This window comes from Polypterus senegalus, chromosome 1, assembly GCF_016835505.1.
Source record: "Polypterus senegalus isolate Bchr_013 chromosome 1, ASM1683550v1, whole genome shotgun sequence".
Classification (NCBI taxonomy): domain Eukaryota; kingdom Metazoa; phylum Chordata; class Cladistia; order Polypteriformes; family Polypteridae; genus Polypterus; species Polypterus senegalus.
In genome coordinates this window covers 145,023,854-145,043,348 of record NC_053154.1, presented here as the reverse complement: position 1 = coordinate 145,043,348, position 19,495 = coordinate 145,023,854, and the positions used below count along the sequence as shown (strand labels likewise).

Genomic DNA, 19,495 nt, shown 5'->3' with positions numbered 1-19,495 from the left:
TTCAGAGTATTTCATTTTCTTTCCAATGCAGTAAACTTGTGCATAACAAGGTGACTGAATTTTGAAAACCTGATAAACAGAGATAGGCAACCTTCCAGTCTGTGTGGCCTTGCCATAATAATCAAATTGTCATTTTTTGTTATTTTGTTGCAATAACTGTAAAAAAAACTCCTGATTGTATACAGAGTGTATTTTTTCAGAGGTCAAGTCATTGGTTCGCTATATGAAAACTTAATTAGTATTTTTTTTTCTGAGATGTCCCTGAAAACTGGGAAAAAATAATTATTTCTAGCTCCTCTGAAATTAATCTAAAATTAAAATACCTGACTTTGCAGCTTTCCCTGTCCAAGTCTGTTTTAAAGATGATATTTTGTAAAGTTGACCATCTCACTCTTCTAAACCCCCACTTACCTGCTCATTGACTTTAGCAGATCTATCTTCACTAAAACTTTTTCTTATTATGCCTTTCTGAGGTACCCCTCTTGTACTAAAATTCAAATGTAGCTAAAGACTCCTTTTCCTATTTTATTTTAAAACTTGCTGGTGTTGAGCTATGTCACTCATTTTGCTTTCTGTAATGTATAATACTGCCTTGTTGGCTTAATGTCTATATTTTCCATTACAACTGTGTTGTATGCTTTGTTTATTCACGTGAACAATGGTTTTACTCAGTGCAATTGTGAATAATGCTATATAAAATAACGTTTGACTAGTATTCTTTTGACATTGCTACAATTTTTAAAGGATTACACAGTCTAAATGTTTCTAAATAGCAACACATGTTGATGTCTTTGTGATCATATGATAGCATTGTTATATTTTCTTAGTCATTTAAAGCTTATACAGAATAGACTTTGACCATACTGATTCATTTTTGTTTTTTAATATGTTTGATGGACGGCATGGTGGCGCAGTGGTAGCGCTGCTGCCTTGCAGTTAGAAGACCTGGGTTCACTTACCGAGTCCTCCCTGTGTGGAGTTTGAATGTTCTCCCTGTGTCTGCATGGGGTTGCTCCAGTTTCCTCTCACAGTCCAAAGACATGCAGGCTAGGTGCACTGGTGATCCATAATTGTCCCTAGGGTATGCTTGGTGTGTGTGCCCTGTGGTGGGCTAGTGCCTTGGCCGGAGTTTGTTTCCTGTGTTGGCTGGGATTGGCTCCAGCAGACCCCCATAACCCTGTAGTTAGGATATAGCGGGTTGGATAATGGATGGATGGATTATGTTTGATTGTTTTAATTTTGTTTTACATTGTAATGCAAAAAAACAACAGCCCATTATTCTGTAAAAGATATTTGAAACAATAACAGCAAATATGTTAGCAGAGAGAAGATAGCTGTTTCATTTTATCTATCTATCTATCTATCTATCTATCTATCTATCTATCTATCTATCTATCTATATTTAAAGAGGGTATTACCTTGAAGCCTACATCTGTTTAGTTACATTCCAGCCTTTAACTAAACTGACTAAACAGATGTGTGTACTAAGTTTAGTTTGAAAATAAACAAGTTGCTCTACTTTTTGTTAAAGAATGAAGCTTGCTGAACTTTTACTAATTAGCTGACCACTCACTTTTCGTCTTGATCTTTTAAAATTACACTAATTATGACATGAAAATCGCTCACCTAATTTTAGAACTATATTGTGTCAAATATATGAAGACTGCCCTCTAATTTAGTGGCAGTGGCATTGTAAAGCAGCCATTTTAGATAGATTTGTGTCTGTGCTGAATTACACAGACAGTACAAGCATTTTAGGAATTCTCTGACTTTGTGCAGTAAATAGGAAGGAAAGTTTATAAATCAGTCCACTTGACTTGGTAATAACTAGTCTAATTTTGCGCCTCCCTGAAAATTTTTGCTGTTGTTAAAAGTTAATAAAGTAGTTTGTAGTTTAATAAGGTTTTTTATATTTTAAGTATGTTATTCTTCATTTGTCAATAAATGACCTTAAGTAACAATACCTTGTTTCTGAATAGAATCTTAAATGGATTTATGCTGTAAGATTTTTTGTTAATGGGGACTGTGTGTATGTATATGTGTGTGTGTGTGTATAATCGTTCACTTTTATGCTCAGCAATAATTAAAAAAAAAAAAAACTATAGCTAAAATATAACACACTGAAAAAATTCCATTCCTTGCTCCTGATGCAGCCTCCTGTTATTTTGTATTGAAATTAGCAGGTTTATACAATGAATAAAAATGCTTGATGTAGACTTATCCAAGATGAAATCTTATGTTTTATCTGTTTTGTTTCAGCAAGCTTATCTTAAAGTACACCATTTTTTAATCTTTTGGGGCTTTTGCAAAAATACTTTAAGGATGAATAAATTATCAGGGCACGCTACATATGTAGAATCCCTGTCAAGTATTCATCATTATTTATAACAAAATGAGCTAAATAAATTCATTTAGTCTGCCTCTATTTTTTAAAACTGTCTGTCATGTTGAAAGTCCTAAGTGCTACATAGTTTTGCTATGTGACTATTAAGTTTTATTTATATTAAGTATAATGTACTCATTGTGGTAACTGCTGATCATGAATGAGCCGTATTACTGGGTGGTTTGAAGAGAGGAATGCCTAAGTGTCAGTTGATGCAAGAAGAGACTTGCATTGCTGGATAAGTATTTTTTAAGGCATTTATTTCCCTGGTGCGGAATGGTAAGATTGTAGAGCAAGCTGGTCAGAATCTTATGTAGCTGAAATGTCAAGCAGAAAGAAATAAGTAAAAGTTGTTATTTAAGGCCATATTTTCAAGTTATAATAAAAGTAAAAAATATTGACCATATAAAATTACAGAAGTATAACATGCACATCTATATAAAACAGAGAATTAGAAGCATTATATTTTTTTTTATATGTGTATTGCACTAAAAACAAAAGAAAAAAGACTCTACACCTTGAAAGCTTTAAGAACAGAAAGAAACATCAGTTTTCTTAACCTGCTTATTCCTTTGTAGGATCACGGGGATGCCAGGCTTTATCCAAGCACAAGACAGAAAAAAATGTCAGTCTTTGCAGGGCACACATACATAGCTCTACTAAGATCAGTGCAGAGTCACAAATTAACCTAACATGCATGAAATTGGGATATGAGGGAAAGCCCAGAGTATGTAGAACTCAATACAGGCACTCTAGGTGAGTGTGCACTAAGCCAGGAATGGATTTCAGGCCCCCTGGTATAGTATGAGGTGGTAGCATTATCCACTGTACCACCTCACCACCCTCAAGAATAGCTAACACTAAATTCAATTTGTTTCTTGATGAAAGTGTCATAGTGAGTCCAAAACAAGCTGGATTTACATCAGCATAGTATACAACAACACATTATGGTGTGTGTTTAATTTAGACTGTTGCAGGTGTCAGTATGACCTTCGTAGACTGTAACATCACTTGTTTACTTGCTCAGAATATGCTGTTACATGCTTTTTGGGCATTAAGAATTAATTCTTTGGGAGTGTGCTCATCTTTGAATCTGCTTTTTACAAACACTTTTTTCATGTAAAAAATTTCAAAAATTAACATTTTTATATAATTTACCTTTGTTATACTAATATGTCATAAAAAATATATTTATTTTAATTTTTTTTTTTTTTTTTGTTATTTTTAAACCTTTGTGACCAGTACATTTAGGAATTCATAGATATTTCAGCTTCAGAGGGTAACTTCTTCACTCTCAGTGAGTTCTGTGAGACTTATTCAGTTCTTATGAGTTTTGGATTTGAAATCAGTTGTATATTAGGAAATGAAGTATAGTAAAATCATTTTTGAAAAGCGGGCAAATTTTTTTTAATACTTGGCACAATATACTATAAAAGCTTGTTTTACTGAGCTGTAGTAACTTAAATAAGGACAACTTGTTTCTGATAAGATCAATTTTATTTATGTTCTGTATATTTTGATACTCCTTATCCAAGGTTATATCTTGCCATATACTCGTGAATTGGACTAAGCAGCTTTGAAAATAAATGTATGGATGAGTGGATTTATATATAAAAATGAATAACAAACATACATTCTGTAGATAGAAAATTTTCATGTCATGCACATTTTTTCATCTGTAGTGACATTTACAAAAAAAAGATAACATCTATTGTACAGACCTGTCTCTATGGTACCAGCCCCACCCAGAAACATAGTCTATTGCTAATATGTGTTATTTAAAGCACATGCCATCACCTGGAAAGACATTTCTATGCCTTTAAGCAATTTCTTGACCAAGGTAAAACATGTTTCATGATTAAAATAATAGACACAACTATATTTATAAGCAAACTTTCTCTAATTTAATTTTGATTTGACATACCTTGTTGTTTGGTTTATAGGCATTTCCATGCCATAGATTTGTTCTCTTTAAGACATGCCATAACACAGAAATAACATTTTAAAGTGTTGTACTTACACCTTTTGAGTTTTAATTATTCACAGAACTAAATGCAACTAAATGCAATTAAAAGCAACAAAAATTGCAAATGGTGTTTTATACACCTTTAAACACTAAATTAAATATTTAAATCCTCCAGTTTCTTCTGAAATAGTGAAAAAACTACATTCTGAAAGTCAAATTCACTTTTTCTGTTGTGAACGTCACCCGGGCACAGACAGGCAGACATGTTGTTTTCCACCACCACACGTTTATTTACAATTATTTACAATGTTCAAAAGTGCACACAAAACCCAAGTCCCCAAAGTCCTGGCCAACACACAATGCCTCCACTCTTCAGGCCGCCTCCACTCTCCTCTGCTTAGTCCTTCTTCCACCCGACTCCAGCTCCAAATGAAGGGAGGCAGCCCCTTTTATCCTCACCCGGATATGCTCCAGGTGCTCCCCAGCAATCACCCTCCGACACGCTACTGTGTGGCGGAAGTGCCGGCTGTACTCCCGGAAGCATTCCGGGTGTCCCTGCTTCTCTTCCCCCCAGCACTTCCTGGTGTGGCGGAAGTACTGAGGTCCAGGGTTCCCAAGGCATTGGGGCACCCCCTGGCAGTGACCACGGGCCCCTACAGGGTTGGGCTTCCATGCCCTCAACCCGTGGCCCCCAAAGCAACCAGGGTGGCGGCCCCAACGTGATCCAAGGCGGGCGCACGCCCTCTTCTGGTCCTTTATGGCGTCCCGGCCGGGTCGTTGCCCCTGGCACCTCTGACACTGTCAAAAAAAAACCAGGCCTTATGGAACTGGCTTCCAGCAAGGGTAACAGGATTGACACTTGCCTGCTTCGGCCATTTCTGACACATGATGGTCTCATTTTATATAGTCAGTGCACAGGAATCAACAATATTGAAGGCACTGCACAAAAGCATAGTCATTTAGGACCTTGGAGGATTCTCCAAAATGGATGCACAAGAATTCTGGTTTATATTATAAAGGTCCAGACACCTGGCTTAATAGTTAGCAGCCAAAGAATAATGGGGCATTGTTTTCAGTGCCAGCCAGTGGGCACTGTGTTGTGGTTGCTAAAATTCTTTGTTGGATAAGCCTTGATTCTCAAAGTGTTTTTAAGAATATCCACACAATGAAATTAAGGATAATGTAACAAAAAATACTCTCCTTTTGGCATCACATGATCTTACAGCTGGGAAGATAATTATTATTGAAGTTATTTATTATTCATTAAAGATATCTGAAGGATGCCTGACAGTGTATAAAATAGGTTTCTGTTACAGTAAGACCACTTTTCCTGTTTTATCTGTTTTGACTATAGACACCATACAGATAGGGCATGAAACTACAGTGCTAGAGAGGCCTTTCCTCAAGATTCAATGGCAACATAAAACCTTAGATTCATATGTTGATAAAATAGAATGCATAGTTTTCATTTTAGTTCATAACAAAGTGTTATCTTGGTATTCAAAATGTTCTTAGGCTTAGCAGACATAACAAGAATCCATCTTCAAAGCATTTGCTGTTAAAAGTCTTGCTCAACTGAAATAGTTTTGTATAAAGCCATGAGCTCTTTGCTAGCAGTGAAAGCACAAATAGTGGTGCTTAAAAGCAAGAATGGGCCTTTTTGCAATATGTCCCACAATTGTGTATTGAGTATGCATTTAGTAATAAAGGGATTTAAAGCTATTCATGCATCCATCCATTGAATGACCCGCTTATTCTGATTCACATTCAAGCACACACCAACACTCACAAATAGTCACAAATCAACTAAGCACACATGTCTTTGGGAGGTCTATGCAAAACAGAATACCATGAAAATAATTAATGCACACACTAGGTAAGTGTGAAAACTCACAATGGCATTGAGTGGGCTAGATTCATTTTGAATTAACTTTGAGGGACATACTGATGGAGCTCACTTATATAGTAGCTGACCCATTTCAGTGGTCCTGTGTGGAGATTGTACATTCTCCATTTCTTCTCTTAATGAGTTTTCTCAAAGTAGTCTGGTTACTTCTCAGATAAAATACAATGCTGCTGCTCAAAAGCAGAAATAATTGCTGCATAGCTATTGTATAAAGTGTATTATTTATGGACAAATAGGTGTACTGTTATAGGATAATGATGTGAGAGATGCAATTTCTCTAATTTCTTCTGCTTTGGCATGTGAACCATCCACCAAAATCTTCATTTTTCAAAGCTTAAAAGAATAAAACAGAAAAAGGAGTTAAATCTACTTAAGTGCACTCTGTTGTACCCTCTGTTTAGGCTGCACCAATTAATTATAATATTACATTTTGGCAAAGGTGGTATTTGATTTTGTCCCATAAGCCAGTGAAATCCTGAAGGAATGCTTTGGCAGTAAGGCTGGCAGCATGGGCATAGTATGCTGTCTATCACAGTGATTCGTTCATTCTGATGTGAACATAACTTCCTTAATTCTCATTATTAGTGCAGCTGCTCTGTGACTGTAATGCGCTGTGTTAGTCACATTAGGCAGGGTCAGATAATAGTTGTTATGACATGGCGTCAATGGGGTTTTAACATGGCTTGCAATTATTACAGGTCTGTGAACTAAAAGAAAGCGAGAGACAATCCCACTCACCAAATGGCATGCTAAGCTTGGATCAACTGTCAGATTCTTTTTGACTCTTGGTCTGATGAGTTGCTTTGTACCATCTCCCAAAACTGTAACAGTGTGTAGAGACAAAAAAGAGTGATTTAAAACAAAAAGTCTGGAACATTAATTAAAAAAATATATAGTCTGTCTTTTCATATGTTCATGAAAACACTTTCAATTATTTTGCTATAGCTTATTGTAAGTTTTAAGCATATCTGCATTTTTTTAATTTATTTTTAAACGTTTCCTTGTTTCAGGTAAGGTGCTTATAGCAATGAGGATGGCATTTGAAAAGGATAGTTACTGTAATTCTTTATGACACTAATAATCCTAAATTAACTTGAGAGTTGTTTACAGCAACTATAAGTACACATTTTATGAATGTTATATTTGAAGACATGAGAAGAGCACCTGTCCACAGTACACATTAAGTGAATGGACAGGGCTAAGATTCAGTCAGAATATCAGTTACCCAGCTGCTGTAGTAGTTTTGGCAATACTGAGCAAAATAAAAATTAAATTGTCCTTGAAGTCTGATAATAAGAATTTTAACCTGTTGGGTGTGTGGAATTGAGATCCTACCTCTGATACTAGAACTATGAATGGAAGACATTACATAGTGTAATTATAATTCCATGTGATATGTTAGCTTCCTGATCAGTTTAGGTTACCTGCTTTGTGCCCAAAGCTGTTGGAATAGTGTTTGAAAGCCTGTGGTATTATATAATTGGGTTCAGAGAAAGTATGATTAAATGTATAATCTAATTATGCCCACTGTGTATTATGTCTGGTCCTGTATTTGCATTATTCTCAGATTAAGACAAGATACAAGTTTCTAGAGACACATTACTTGCACAAAGACATTAATAATTGTAGCAAAACATTTTGCCTGTCTTTACCTCTTAGTTTGACTACAGTAATGAATCATACTTAAAAAGTAAGGGATATCACAATAAGCAAAGGAATTAAAATATATGATGGCATATCTCAGACATTTAAAATATTAAAGATTATAATGGGCTTTAGTTTCCCTTAAGCTCTTCATTTTTTTAGTCTGTTACATATTTGAAACATTATGGACTCTGTATACCTTAAAACTTGTTTAATGATGTTTTCTTGTTTTGAATTTTAAGCTCTTTGCCAGTTTTAGTCATTATATGATTTATGTTTATTAAATGTACAGTATTTAATAAATTCCCATGACTACGTACTGAAAGAACTAGGATTGAATAATGTATTAAAAAGTGATGCACAGTCAAGACATTGTAGGGTAAAGGGACTGCCTTAAGACAGCAGCAGGATATCAAGAGTTTCTGATAATATGAGCAAAAGTGTTATTGTGGACCATTGTTGAACATATTGGAGGATAAGCTATGCTTATGACCCTAAAGCTCAACGAATATGCCTTATTCTGAAAGTAGTTTCAGTGGTTGCCACTTAAATGACATCAAACTGGGGCAGAAAACTGCTTTTTCCTTACTGACCTGCTGAACTTGGAGTTTAGAGGTAGACAGAGCAGAATTAAAAGGGAAAGATAAAACCGAGCTGAAGAACTTGCTTGCTGCATCATTATCTTTGGGGTGTAGGGATCATCTCATGGAGAGTGAAACCTAGATTAGGAAGGCCCATAAAGAAATTAGGCATGTATTGTTTATTTCTTTATTATTGTCTACTTGATTTGTCCCTATTGCCATAATACTGTATTACATTCTTTAACCTGCTTAATGCAGTTCAGATCACAGTGTTGGCACCCATTCTGGAAGCACCAGGTGCAAGGCAAGAACCTACACTGGTCAGAGCTTCATTCAATTCCAGAGCTCATTCACACACACACACACACACAGCCATACTCATACAGGGCCAATATAAAATTGCCAAACAATATGCAAGTGTTTGGGGATGTTGGACGTAAACCAGGGAACATGGAGAATGGTCCATGTGGAATGTACGAACTGTGAACAGACAAAGAAAAACTTGGCGTGGAATTTGAACCCAGAATGCTATGTCCCAGAGGGAACAACATTAACTCCTCCTCTTATATACTGTACCCCAAGTAACCCCTTCCTGTTAAATATTTATATATACAGCTTTGTATATTTTAGCTTCCTTGATATTATTTTGGACTTTAGGATGGCTCATGAATATTCTCCTCTGTGTGTGAGTATTGCTGCTCACTATTTATTTGCTTTTTACTTGTCCATGAAAGAAATCATGAGTCTGTTATTAAAATATTTCAAGTAAATAGCATTGTAAAATATGGATGTAATCTGTGTTTTCAGAGTACAAAAAGCCATTAACTGAAAGTATGTTTCTAAAGTATATTCATCAGAACTACTTTTGCTTAGAGATAATGGTAATAAAATGTAATATCTCTCTGACTTTCAATTGAAATATAGTGATGTGCCAGAAAGGACTGCAGCCTTCAGTATAGCCTAAAGTAATGTCGCTTACTGTATTTTGTTCCAGTGTGTTATTAGTGTTCTGCTGACTTCATGAGAGGTGCTTACAAAATTATCCTCATTATTTTCATTTTACCTCTCCTGTGTTTTCTTTTTTTTATATTTTCTGTTGCTAGCTTTATTTGTGTAAATTGAATAAACATCTACAAAATTATTTTTAGGGTAATGCAAAGGACATAAGAGACAGTGCTTAATATTTCTCATTTTGTATTCCAGATTAGCATGTTCCTACTACATGTGTGCCATTTACAAGAAAAAACGTTTATTACTAGGTACAAAGATTTGCATGCCTTTCTGTGCCTGTCCATTTGCAAAATATCGGTTGTGTTCATCCCTAAAGCATGCAATCCCAATATAGAAAGTATTCCAGCCCTGAGTGAAACCAGTGCAAATATGCTACCTGATGCACAATTGTGGAACTGTACATTACAATTACATAATTATGTATTTTACATTTTATATTCTTCTGTGGTTATGTTTTATCAACGAGTTAATTTAGATTATGGAGTCAAAATTATTCTATGTGAAGATTTGGCTCCACACCCTGCTCAAACTGTGTACTGCTTCTTCTATTCCTGTAGTGCTGGCTTTAATTTATTTTAGCAAGAAAACAAAGCTAACAGAAATGTTTTTTAAATTTAAAAAAAAATGGGAACAATATACCAAAGTAGTTAAAATGATCTATATATTTAAAGTGCTATTTCACACAGTAAATTGGTTCCTTTTGGATTCCTGTCTTCACCAAAAGTAAATTAAGCACAGTAATGAGTGGAAGTCGGGGATTAAAGAAATTGTTAGAAAGTTCACAGATAGTGATTGTGATAGACACATGGTTCAAGGAGTGCCAGTTGAGGAGAGTGCTAATGAAGGGCAGCCGTATAATGAAGAATTTTAAAATTCAACATTAAGACAATTTTAAGCATTTGTACTTTTAAGTAATACAGTAAACATCATTCCCATTTTATGTGTCTTCATTTCAATGCCTTAAATTGCATGAATCATAGTAAATATGTGTTAAACGCATGACCCATTCCACATAAATATTTTGTTTAATATTAGAAATGGATTCCAAAATCTCAGCACTCTTAACAGGAAAACAAGAAATATTCAGTTATGGTATATAACATGTTGGGCTTTCAACCATATAATATACCATTGATATTAGAATGTTTCATGTTTAAATTATTGTTTACATCTATTGAAATCTACATTTCATATTATTGAGGTTATAAAAATATGCAGATAAATGTAAACCATTGCCTTGTTATTTTTGCAATACATGACTACACTTTCATATCCAGCCAAAATATGTTGAGCACAATTCAATTTTCAAATATCCATAAAAGTTCTGTTACACTTATGCAGTTGGCTGATGCCTTTATCCAAGGAAACTTACAAAATCAGGGTACATTCCAGTTGTTCATGGACTTTTTTACAGTTTGAGTAAAGGCAGTTTAAATGGAACTAAAGAGCTGGAACTTAAACAGCAACTTTGGGGTTTAAGGTCTAGTTGCCTTAGTTATTATACTGCACTGCCCTTAAAAACATAACAAAAAAATGTGATGCTTTATATCATTTTACTTTAACAATAGTTTTAAGAACATTTTTTTTTTCTTTTGTTCATGAAGCTTTGCCACAGCTCGAGTTGAACTTTGACCAATATGGATGAAGGGAAAAAAAACTCCTCAGGTGCTTGCAAGAACTGCAGCCGAGTATGATAAACAGTTTTCAGTGAGATTTTCTGTTTATCCATTTTCGCTTTGATTACACCACTTCATTAATTCAACAGTGAGTGTAAACCAGCCCCTACATGCTACTGTCAGCGGGAGCTGGTGGGATTGTCCTAGTCTGTAAATTTATGAAGTACTTCAGTTTAATGTGAAAGTGTCTGAAAATTCAATGTTTTACGTTTAGCTGTTTCTTCACTGTAAAAGTTGTGGAATAAGAATGGGCATCCTGGTTGGGGAGGTGGGAGAGGAACACTAGATGGACTGGCAAGCTGAGCAGCAAGATAACTTTGTGTCCAGCTGGTATAAAATAATGGACCAGTGGAAGCTGGAAGTTTGGAGTGGTTCCATCTCCCATACACTAGATGGCAGTGGTCCTCATATGAGAACCTGGTCGGAACATATGCAGGGGTGCTAGGGATATGGAGTCCAGATGTGCAGCCCTGTAGGGATCCCTTGGGATCTGTAGAGGGTGCTGTCGGGGGAGGAGCACCCTACTTTGTCTATGGCCTGGAAATGCCATAGGAGGAGACAGAATAACACTGGATGCATTCCCAGATCCAGCATAAATGGATACAGTCAGAGTTTGGGAGGCAGTGGGCAACATTCTGTGGAGAAGAGAAGGAGGAGGAATTGTGTGATTTGTGTTCATTTATTGTATGATTGTATAATTGTAGCTTATTATTTGGAGGATTGTGAAGAGATGCCTGGGAAAGGAATAAATGTCTTTTATTTTACCCTATCAATGTCTGGTCAGTCAGTCAGTCAAATGTCTGTTGCTTTATTCTGTATTTTGGGGCTCTCTGGCACCCCCTTGTGGTTACATAGTGTGAAAATCAAAGTACAGTACATCCAAACACTCAACTTAAACATACTGTAGATGTAGTAGCAGTGTAACAATATGCCATATGTCACCTGTGAGATGTAGAAGGAACACATTTTGTTACACTAGTACTAAAAAATGCACAAGATTAGCAAATAGCTGTGATGATTGCAAGTAATCGATGGAAAAAGGAAATAAAAAGATTTAGTTGGCTAAGTGCATTCAGCAATAACATTTATTTATGTAGCACATTTTCATATAAATGTTTAGCTCAAAGTATTGTATAAGAAAGAATTACAATTACAAAAACAAATAAATGAATAGTTACACAATCCAGATAAACATGTAATAGAAATGGAAGATTCCTGAAGGATATCTTATAGTAAATTAGTATTAGCTAAACTCAGATTTTAAGCCTCTAATGGTTTATAATGGTAGAGCCAAAGTAGGCACCTTGTAAAATACCATATGTTCACTGTCATCTGCCAACACTGTTCAGTAAAATAATTATTAACACCACTTACTAAAACTATAGGACTACAAATGGACCAATTGCTGGTTGTTATCACTAACTGAACAGATTACAATAAGCAAGCTGCCTGAAAAAGGGGTCTGAGCTGCCTTGAAAACTTACATATTGCAAATCTATTCAGTTAGCCAGCTATTTTGTCATTTTACTTGACTTCTCTTTGCATCCTCACCTGATATTAAAAGCAAAAGTAGACCAGAAACCTAACAATAAATAAAATATTAAAACTGTAATGCACATTGATTTATAAACAACCTCTCAAATGATAGTTTGCGTGAATTTGCACAAATTGAAGTGAAGCAGTAGTACTGCTACAGGCAAAAACAAAACTGTCAATTAAGTACAATGTTGCTATAATTAAGATTCATTACACCACCTATGAAGAGTACCATGTAGCTTAACGCAAACCAAACTCGTTCATCACATCTCTTCTGGATTAGAATCTTATTCACAGATACCTTACAAAATAAGAATGAAGGAAAAAACTTTTCTTACCAGTTTTCCTCCTCTAACCTCCAAGGGACAAACCTGCTCTCTAATAAAACGAGAGAAGCACAAACCATGAACACAATCATACCTTCACTTAATAATTTATACCTGAGCACCACATCTTTTGATAGGATGCTAGTCATTATAGAACACCCTCCTGTATACACATATACACACTACTTCTAGACATGCTTGTCTAGTTTGTAGTGTATTAATGTGTTAGTATTATTAGTAGTACAGTGGAACCTCGGTTCACGACCATAATTCGTTCCAAACCTCTGGTCGTAAACCGATTTGGTTGTGAACCGAATCAATTTCCCCCATAGGACTGTATGTAAATACAATTAATCCATTCCAGACCGTCTGAACTGTATGTAAATATATATATTTTTTTTAAGATTAAGCACAAATATAGTTAATTACACCATAGAATGCGCAGTGTAATAGTAAACTAATGTAAAAACATTGAATAACACTGACACAAAACACCCAAGCTCCCTGCTCAGCAGCAGGCACCCTCTCTCTCTCTCTCTCTCTCTCTCTCTCTCTCTCAGCAGCACGCACCCTCTCTCTCGCTCTCTCTCAGCAGCACACGCTCTCTCTCCCTCTCAGTAACATTGCAGCAGCTCACGCTATAGCCTTGCAAGCCGATCGCTGTATAAACACCTTATTTTAATGAGTTTTAAGCACGCGTGGGGGGGGTGAGAAGGAACATTTAAATAAATCCGAACCACAAGCAACCAAGAAAATAACATTACAGGAGTTTGCGCTATATCCTTGCAACCGATCGCTGTATAAACACTTTTTTAAATGAGTTTTAAGCACAGGGGAAAAAAATGAACATTTGAAAAAAGTGAAAAGTAACACCACAACAATTCACAGTCCGAACCGAAAAATGAACATTTGAAAAATCCATAATACAAAACTAACAAACCTCCAAGAAAACTAAACTTGCATGAGTCGAGTTCTGGCATGAAGTAAGGATGAACTGGGTGGAGATGACGTTACAGTTTTGAGGGAGAGTCTGGCTCCGCGATTGAGGGATGTTTTCCTTCAGGTGTTTTCTCTCGTGTGATTTCTTGGGTTTCTGGTGTTTTTAACTGTTTAGTTGGTGGGAGCGAAAGCCTTATGCAGCCATTCCAAAAACAAAGTCCTTGTGACCCAACCCTTCATGTTTGACCTCCACATTACTGGCAGTCTGGCTTTGTTTACATTGTGCTGCTTGAAAGCACGAGGGTTCTCAAATTGGTAAATGAGTAAACTGCCTGGTTAACGCTGCTCCATTTGCAACATCAGCTGATAGATTCTTTCTGCTTTAGAATAGTCGAAATTGTAGGTTTTGACTTCTTGTACTTGGCGGTAAGATCAGTAACACGACTGCCACGTTCAATACTTTTCAATAATTTCTTTCTTTACTTCGATTTATATTTTCTGCAAAACTTTCTTCTCACCACTCTTCACTTGCTTAGAAGCCATGGCTAACTGCAAAAGCACACGAAATACTGTAGAGCACAAAGAGATCACAGATAAAGCACGCACGTCTGACTGAGAACAATGAATAGGGAGCGGCTCAACACGTGCTTAAATACAGTAATCGGCGTGTACGAACCGGAATGGAAATGAAATAGAGCACAAAGAGTTCACAGCGAAAGCATGCATGCATGTGCAAGCACACACGCCTGACCAAGAACAATGCAACACGTGGGAAATCATCAGCGCGCACAAACCGAAAGGGAAACTGGCTTGTTTGTATACCGAGTGTGTGGTCGTGAACCGAGGCAAAAGTTTGGCGAACTTTTGGTCGTAAACCGAGTTGTACGTGTACCGAGACGTTCCTGAACCGAGGTTCCACTGTAGTACTATTAATTAGTGTGTATCCTGCGTTACATGTAAATATCTTTTAATTTCCCAGAATGATCTTTTCCAAGTATTGTAATTAATCATTCCTCCACCAGTACTACAAGTAAACAACTTTGCGCAACCAATGAGACCATGATGTAGCCTTTCTGTAAAATGCTTAATAAACTTGTGCATTTTCCAAAGTAGAATAATAAATTAACTTTAATAAAAAATGGAAACCTACTAGTTTTAGTTCAAAATGCCATCCCCCTTTAATTTCTTTCTTTAATTAAAACAGTTTTAGACATTTTGTGCTAACATTTTTTTAAATCTGAAATGTTATTCTCATTTTATGTCATTTGTAATGTTAGACACTAAAAAGAAGAGCCAGTGTAACTTCCTTGACTGTACATGGGATGTTACTTTACAGGAAATTGTTTTTACTTTTCAATTTACCTTCTCTGCTGACACTTGTGTCCATCCATGTTTTTGCCTCCCATTTACTATGCATGAAATGTAGCAAACATTCACCAACCACTTGAAGCATAGTTTTAGCAACTTTAATCAGGAATATGGCTGGGGCTTATGCATTGAGTCAGTTCTGTAGTTCATAAATTTGTGATTTCATTTGTGTCTTAAATTGTGAATCTTTTTTTTTCCCCAACTATGATTTTCTTTGATATCTTGTAAATGCTGTGGTGGTCTGACACCCTCCCTGGGGATTTGTTTCTTGCCTTGTGCCCTGTGTTGGCTGCGATTGGCTCCAGCAGACCCCCTTGACCCTGTAGTTAGGATATAGCAGGTTGGATAATGGATGGATGGATCTTGTAAATGTTTTTGCATTACTTCATTCACTCACCTTTAGCCCCAAGTTACACTATGGTCCTCATCTGCTTGTAGTAATATAATTTGTCAAAAAGAATATTGTTTACTTTTCCTCATATGACTGTGTCTTTTTATTCTCTGTCCATCTCATACTATCATACCGTATCTGCTTTTAAACAGCACTAACAACATGGGGATGGTGGGTAAATGCAGGGAGGCAAACAGTTGGTGGGAAGTGAACTTGACATTCAGTGTATGATAACATTATATTGTTTATTCTTGCTTCAGTTTTTATTTTGGTATATTTATTTAAGGGTCGACAAGGTGATCTAGGTTCCCAGGGCCCATCTGGCCCACAGGGGCCACCAGGACCTCCTGGATTACAAGGAGCAAAAGGAAGCAGTGGAGAACCTGGCTATCCTGGTCATACAGGGGATCGGGGAGATATGGTAAGAATACAGTTTGAACAACTTTGCAATAGATTTCAGTATCTTGCTGTTACTTTAAAGAAAATGTCATTGCATAATGTTTTGATCTTACAGTTTTGCTAGTTTTACCTTAAATTTTTACACTTCTGTTCTGTTACAGTAGTTCTTTTACTGTGCATCCCATTGAAAAGTGGATTAGCCATGGATGGTGATTAGCAAGTACATATTTTTGTACATATGTGAAACGCTGCACAAGACTTTTTATTAAAATACTATCCATGTTACCTGTCAAAGACAGGTGGTAGAACAATTTAAAAATATTTGCTATCTCTTTCCGTATATGTACTTTTAGTGTCTTTCCTCTGTATTCGGGTGTGTTTGAACCTCTCTTTACCAGTACTCCCTCTCTCAAGCATGTTCTTATAATACCAGCTTCTCAGACTTTCTTTCTTCCTGTTCGGTCTCATACTTTAAGTCTTTAAAGTAAACGTCTTTAAGGGGAACTCTTTCAGTGTGCACCTTTACTCCTCATGCATCTCACACTCACACTCAATCTTCCGTTACATCATCAGATGGCTCTGATTATAAAAAAAAAAAATGCATGTTACAGATATAAACTTTACATCACTAATATGTTATTAAGTATTGTTAGCTTTTAGGTCAGTTATCGGCACATTGTGCATGTTGGGCTTAACTCTTTCTTCTTTCACATTTATGTTTCATTGTCTAGTTAGTCTAGTTAAAATCATTTAAAATTTGTCTTTAAAAAATCTTAAAAAAAGAAGAAAACTATAAAAATGTTCAATTTAAACAAAGAAAAAGAAAAAAGAAAACTTTTAAGTGGAAATAATAATAATAACCATGTATCTCTATCTGCGTTTTATAAAATATAGAGCAAATAAAGCATTATGACAAACACATGCATCATGCAGCAAGTAGTTCAAGAATCTTTAATATCTGTGTCCATTAAATTATCTATTTAACCTGGACTTTTTCAGCTTCTGCACCTCTTATCCTTTGTTTAAAACACTTCAACCAGCAAAAACAAAAGGTTCACAAATGCATTGTGTTCATTTTTTAAAGTTTAAAGTAATTGGCAAGTTCAAGTCCCATTTATCTTAAAAGTAATTAAATGCCAATAAGCCTATACCTTTTTCTAAATACTAAGAGTTCAACCTGTTGTTCTTAGTCTTACTTGGATTAGTGTATAGCATAGATACTGTGTAACACCACATCAGATCCATATTGAAAACTTATTATCTAGACTGGGGTGTCCAACTCCATTCCTGGTGGGCCGCAGTGGCTGCAGGTTTTCATTCTAACCCTTTTCCTAATCAGTGAGAAGTTTTCACTGCTAATTAACTTCTTTTCCCTTCATTTTAATAGCCCTATTTTTAAGGATTCAGTCCTCAGAATTAATTAATTTCTTCATTAAATGGCAGCCTAACAGAAATGAGATGTGAAATGAGCCAACAGATGACCAGCTAAATTGGAATGTCAAACTCCAGCTAATTTCACTCCAACCAGTTTCATAATGAGAAACCACCACTTGTTGTTAATTAAAGCTGTTATTGAATATAATTACTTGTTGCCGCTCTCATTCTTTCACAGCAGACTGTTGATTTTTTGTTTTTTCTAAGACCACCGTCAAGATGTTATGGTGACCTGAGCAGACCAACATGATTGAGACCTTCACCTTTCTTTATTTTCAGGTTAGCTGGTCATGTGGCGGCTTGTTTTGTGTCTTACTATTGTTTCGCTGCGCATTAAGGAAAAACAAACTATTTGGAGTCTGAGTCTTGTCAAATAAAACTAAGGCAAAACAAGTTAATCAGCAGCACAAACGGCTTCCTAATTAAGAATATGGTTAGAATGAAAACCTGCAGCCACTGCGGCCCACCAGGAACGCAGTTGGACACCCCTGATATAGACCTTTACACTTGTCATGCATTATTACTGTTTTCACCTTTAATTTGCTATATTCTCAATGATACATCCTTAATACTCAAGTAACTCCCCTACTTGTTCAGTGGACTGGCACAGACTTGTGTTTTCATTCTCATGATAACTGAGTATATTTCAGGACCAGCAGTAGGCAAGATTAAGGCAACTGTTATCCTCAATAATATCAGAGTTCTCATTCTGCTACCTAATTTGTAGCAAGTGAGAAAAAAAAACACTGTTCATGCTTTATTTCAGTTTTTAAAGACAATATTCAGAATTCTAAAGACAAATATGTCTGACAGAATTCTAAAGACATATATTTTTATTATCAGAAACAGGTGTGGAGGACTGCCGGCTTTGTGTTCCGGCCCTCACCCCCAGGCCGCCAGGAGGAGCTCTGCCGACAGCAGGATCGTGCCCCGAGTTCCAGCAGGGCCTCATGGACTATGTAGTGTTTTTACACAGCCCTGCTGGATACCTTGGGGGCCACCGGGAGTCGCTGTAGGGGGGCTCGTGGGCTCTTGTGTGCCCTATAACCCAGGAGTACGTCACGGTCACGTGACAGGAAGGAACGACGTGCTCCCGGGTTGAAGAAAAGGACTGTTTACCCTGACCCGGAAGTAATAAGGAACTGTGGACTAATTGGGCAGGAACACCTCCGGGTCAGGGGCTATAAAAGGACTACGGGCCAGTCCAGACACTGAGCTGAGCTGGGAGGTAGAGGGGCGAAGTGTCTGGGCGAGGAGGAGAGAAAATAGTGTTGTTGTTAATTGAATATATGAGTAGTGTGGAGGGTGCTTTGTGCACGTTAGTGATAATTAATAAAGAGTATTGGACTTTTATCCAGTGTCCAGCGTGGTACCTGAGGGTTCAAGAGAGCACTAGCGCCCCCTACTGCCACAGAGGACATGAGCAAGAAAAAGTTTAATTAAAGAATTTAATTTGAATAAATTCCCATTTTCTTTGCTTTGGCCCAACTAAACAAGGTTATAGTATTGTTTTAATTAGTGCATTTTCTAATTTTTGGATTATGTTAATGGTCAAATTCGGATTTAGCTTTGTGTTTAAGGAGCCATTCCCCAAAGTTCCTAGCAGGCTAGCACTGACTTCCGGCAGATCTGGAAGACAGTGTTCTTTTGTACTCATAATCTAGGGCCAGTCTACTGCTCATATGGATTCAGAAGGCAAACACATTTTTTCTTTTGTAATGCATAAAAAAATTCTGTAGGCCCTGTGGTGGCAATCTTTTTTCCAGGCCACCTACTGGATTAACATACATGTATCTTCTTCTGGTATGGCCATGTTCTCTGGGTTTCTCTTGCAATCAAAAATGTAGTTTTTTTTCAGCAGTTTTAATATACACATCAATTCCAAAATGTACACAGGGACAGACTTACCTAAAGGGTTGTGTATTCTGAAAAGTA

The 19,495-nt window shown here is 36.4% G+C and overlaps 1 protein-coding gene across 2 annotated transcripts in view; it reads left to right on the top strand.

The window, feature by feature from the left end:
• The window catches only part of col4a4 (collagen, type IV, alpha 4), a 165,641-nt gene that overhangs the window by 28,200 nt on the left and 117,946 nt on the right, over positions 1 to 19,495 (top strand). For both annotated transcript variants that reach the window (XM_039759708.1, XM_039759717.1), the window contains one exon: positions 16,014 to 16,148. In XM_039759708.1, the coding sequence (XP_039615642.1) occupies positions 16,014 to 16,148 (135 nt within the window). The remainder of the gene's footprint in view (positions 1 to 16,013; positions 16,149 to 19,495) is intronic.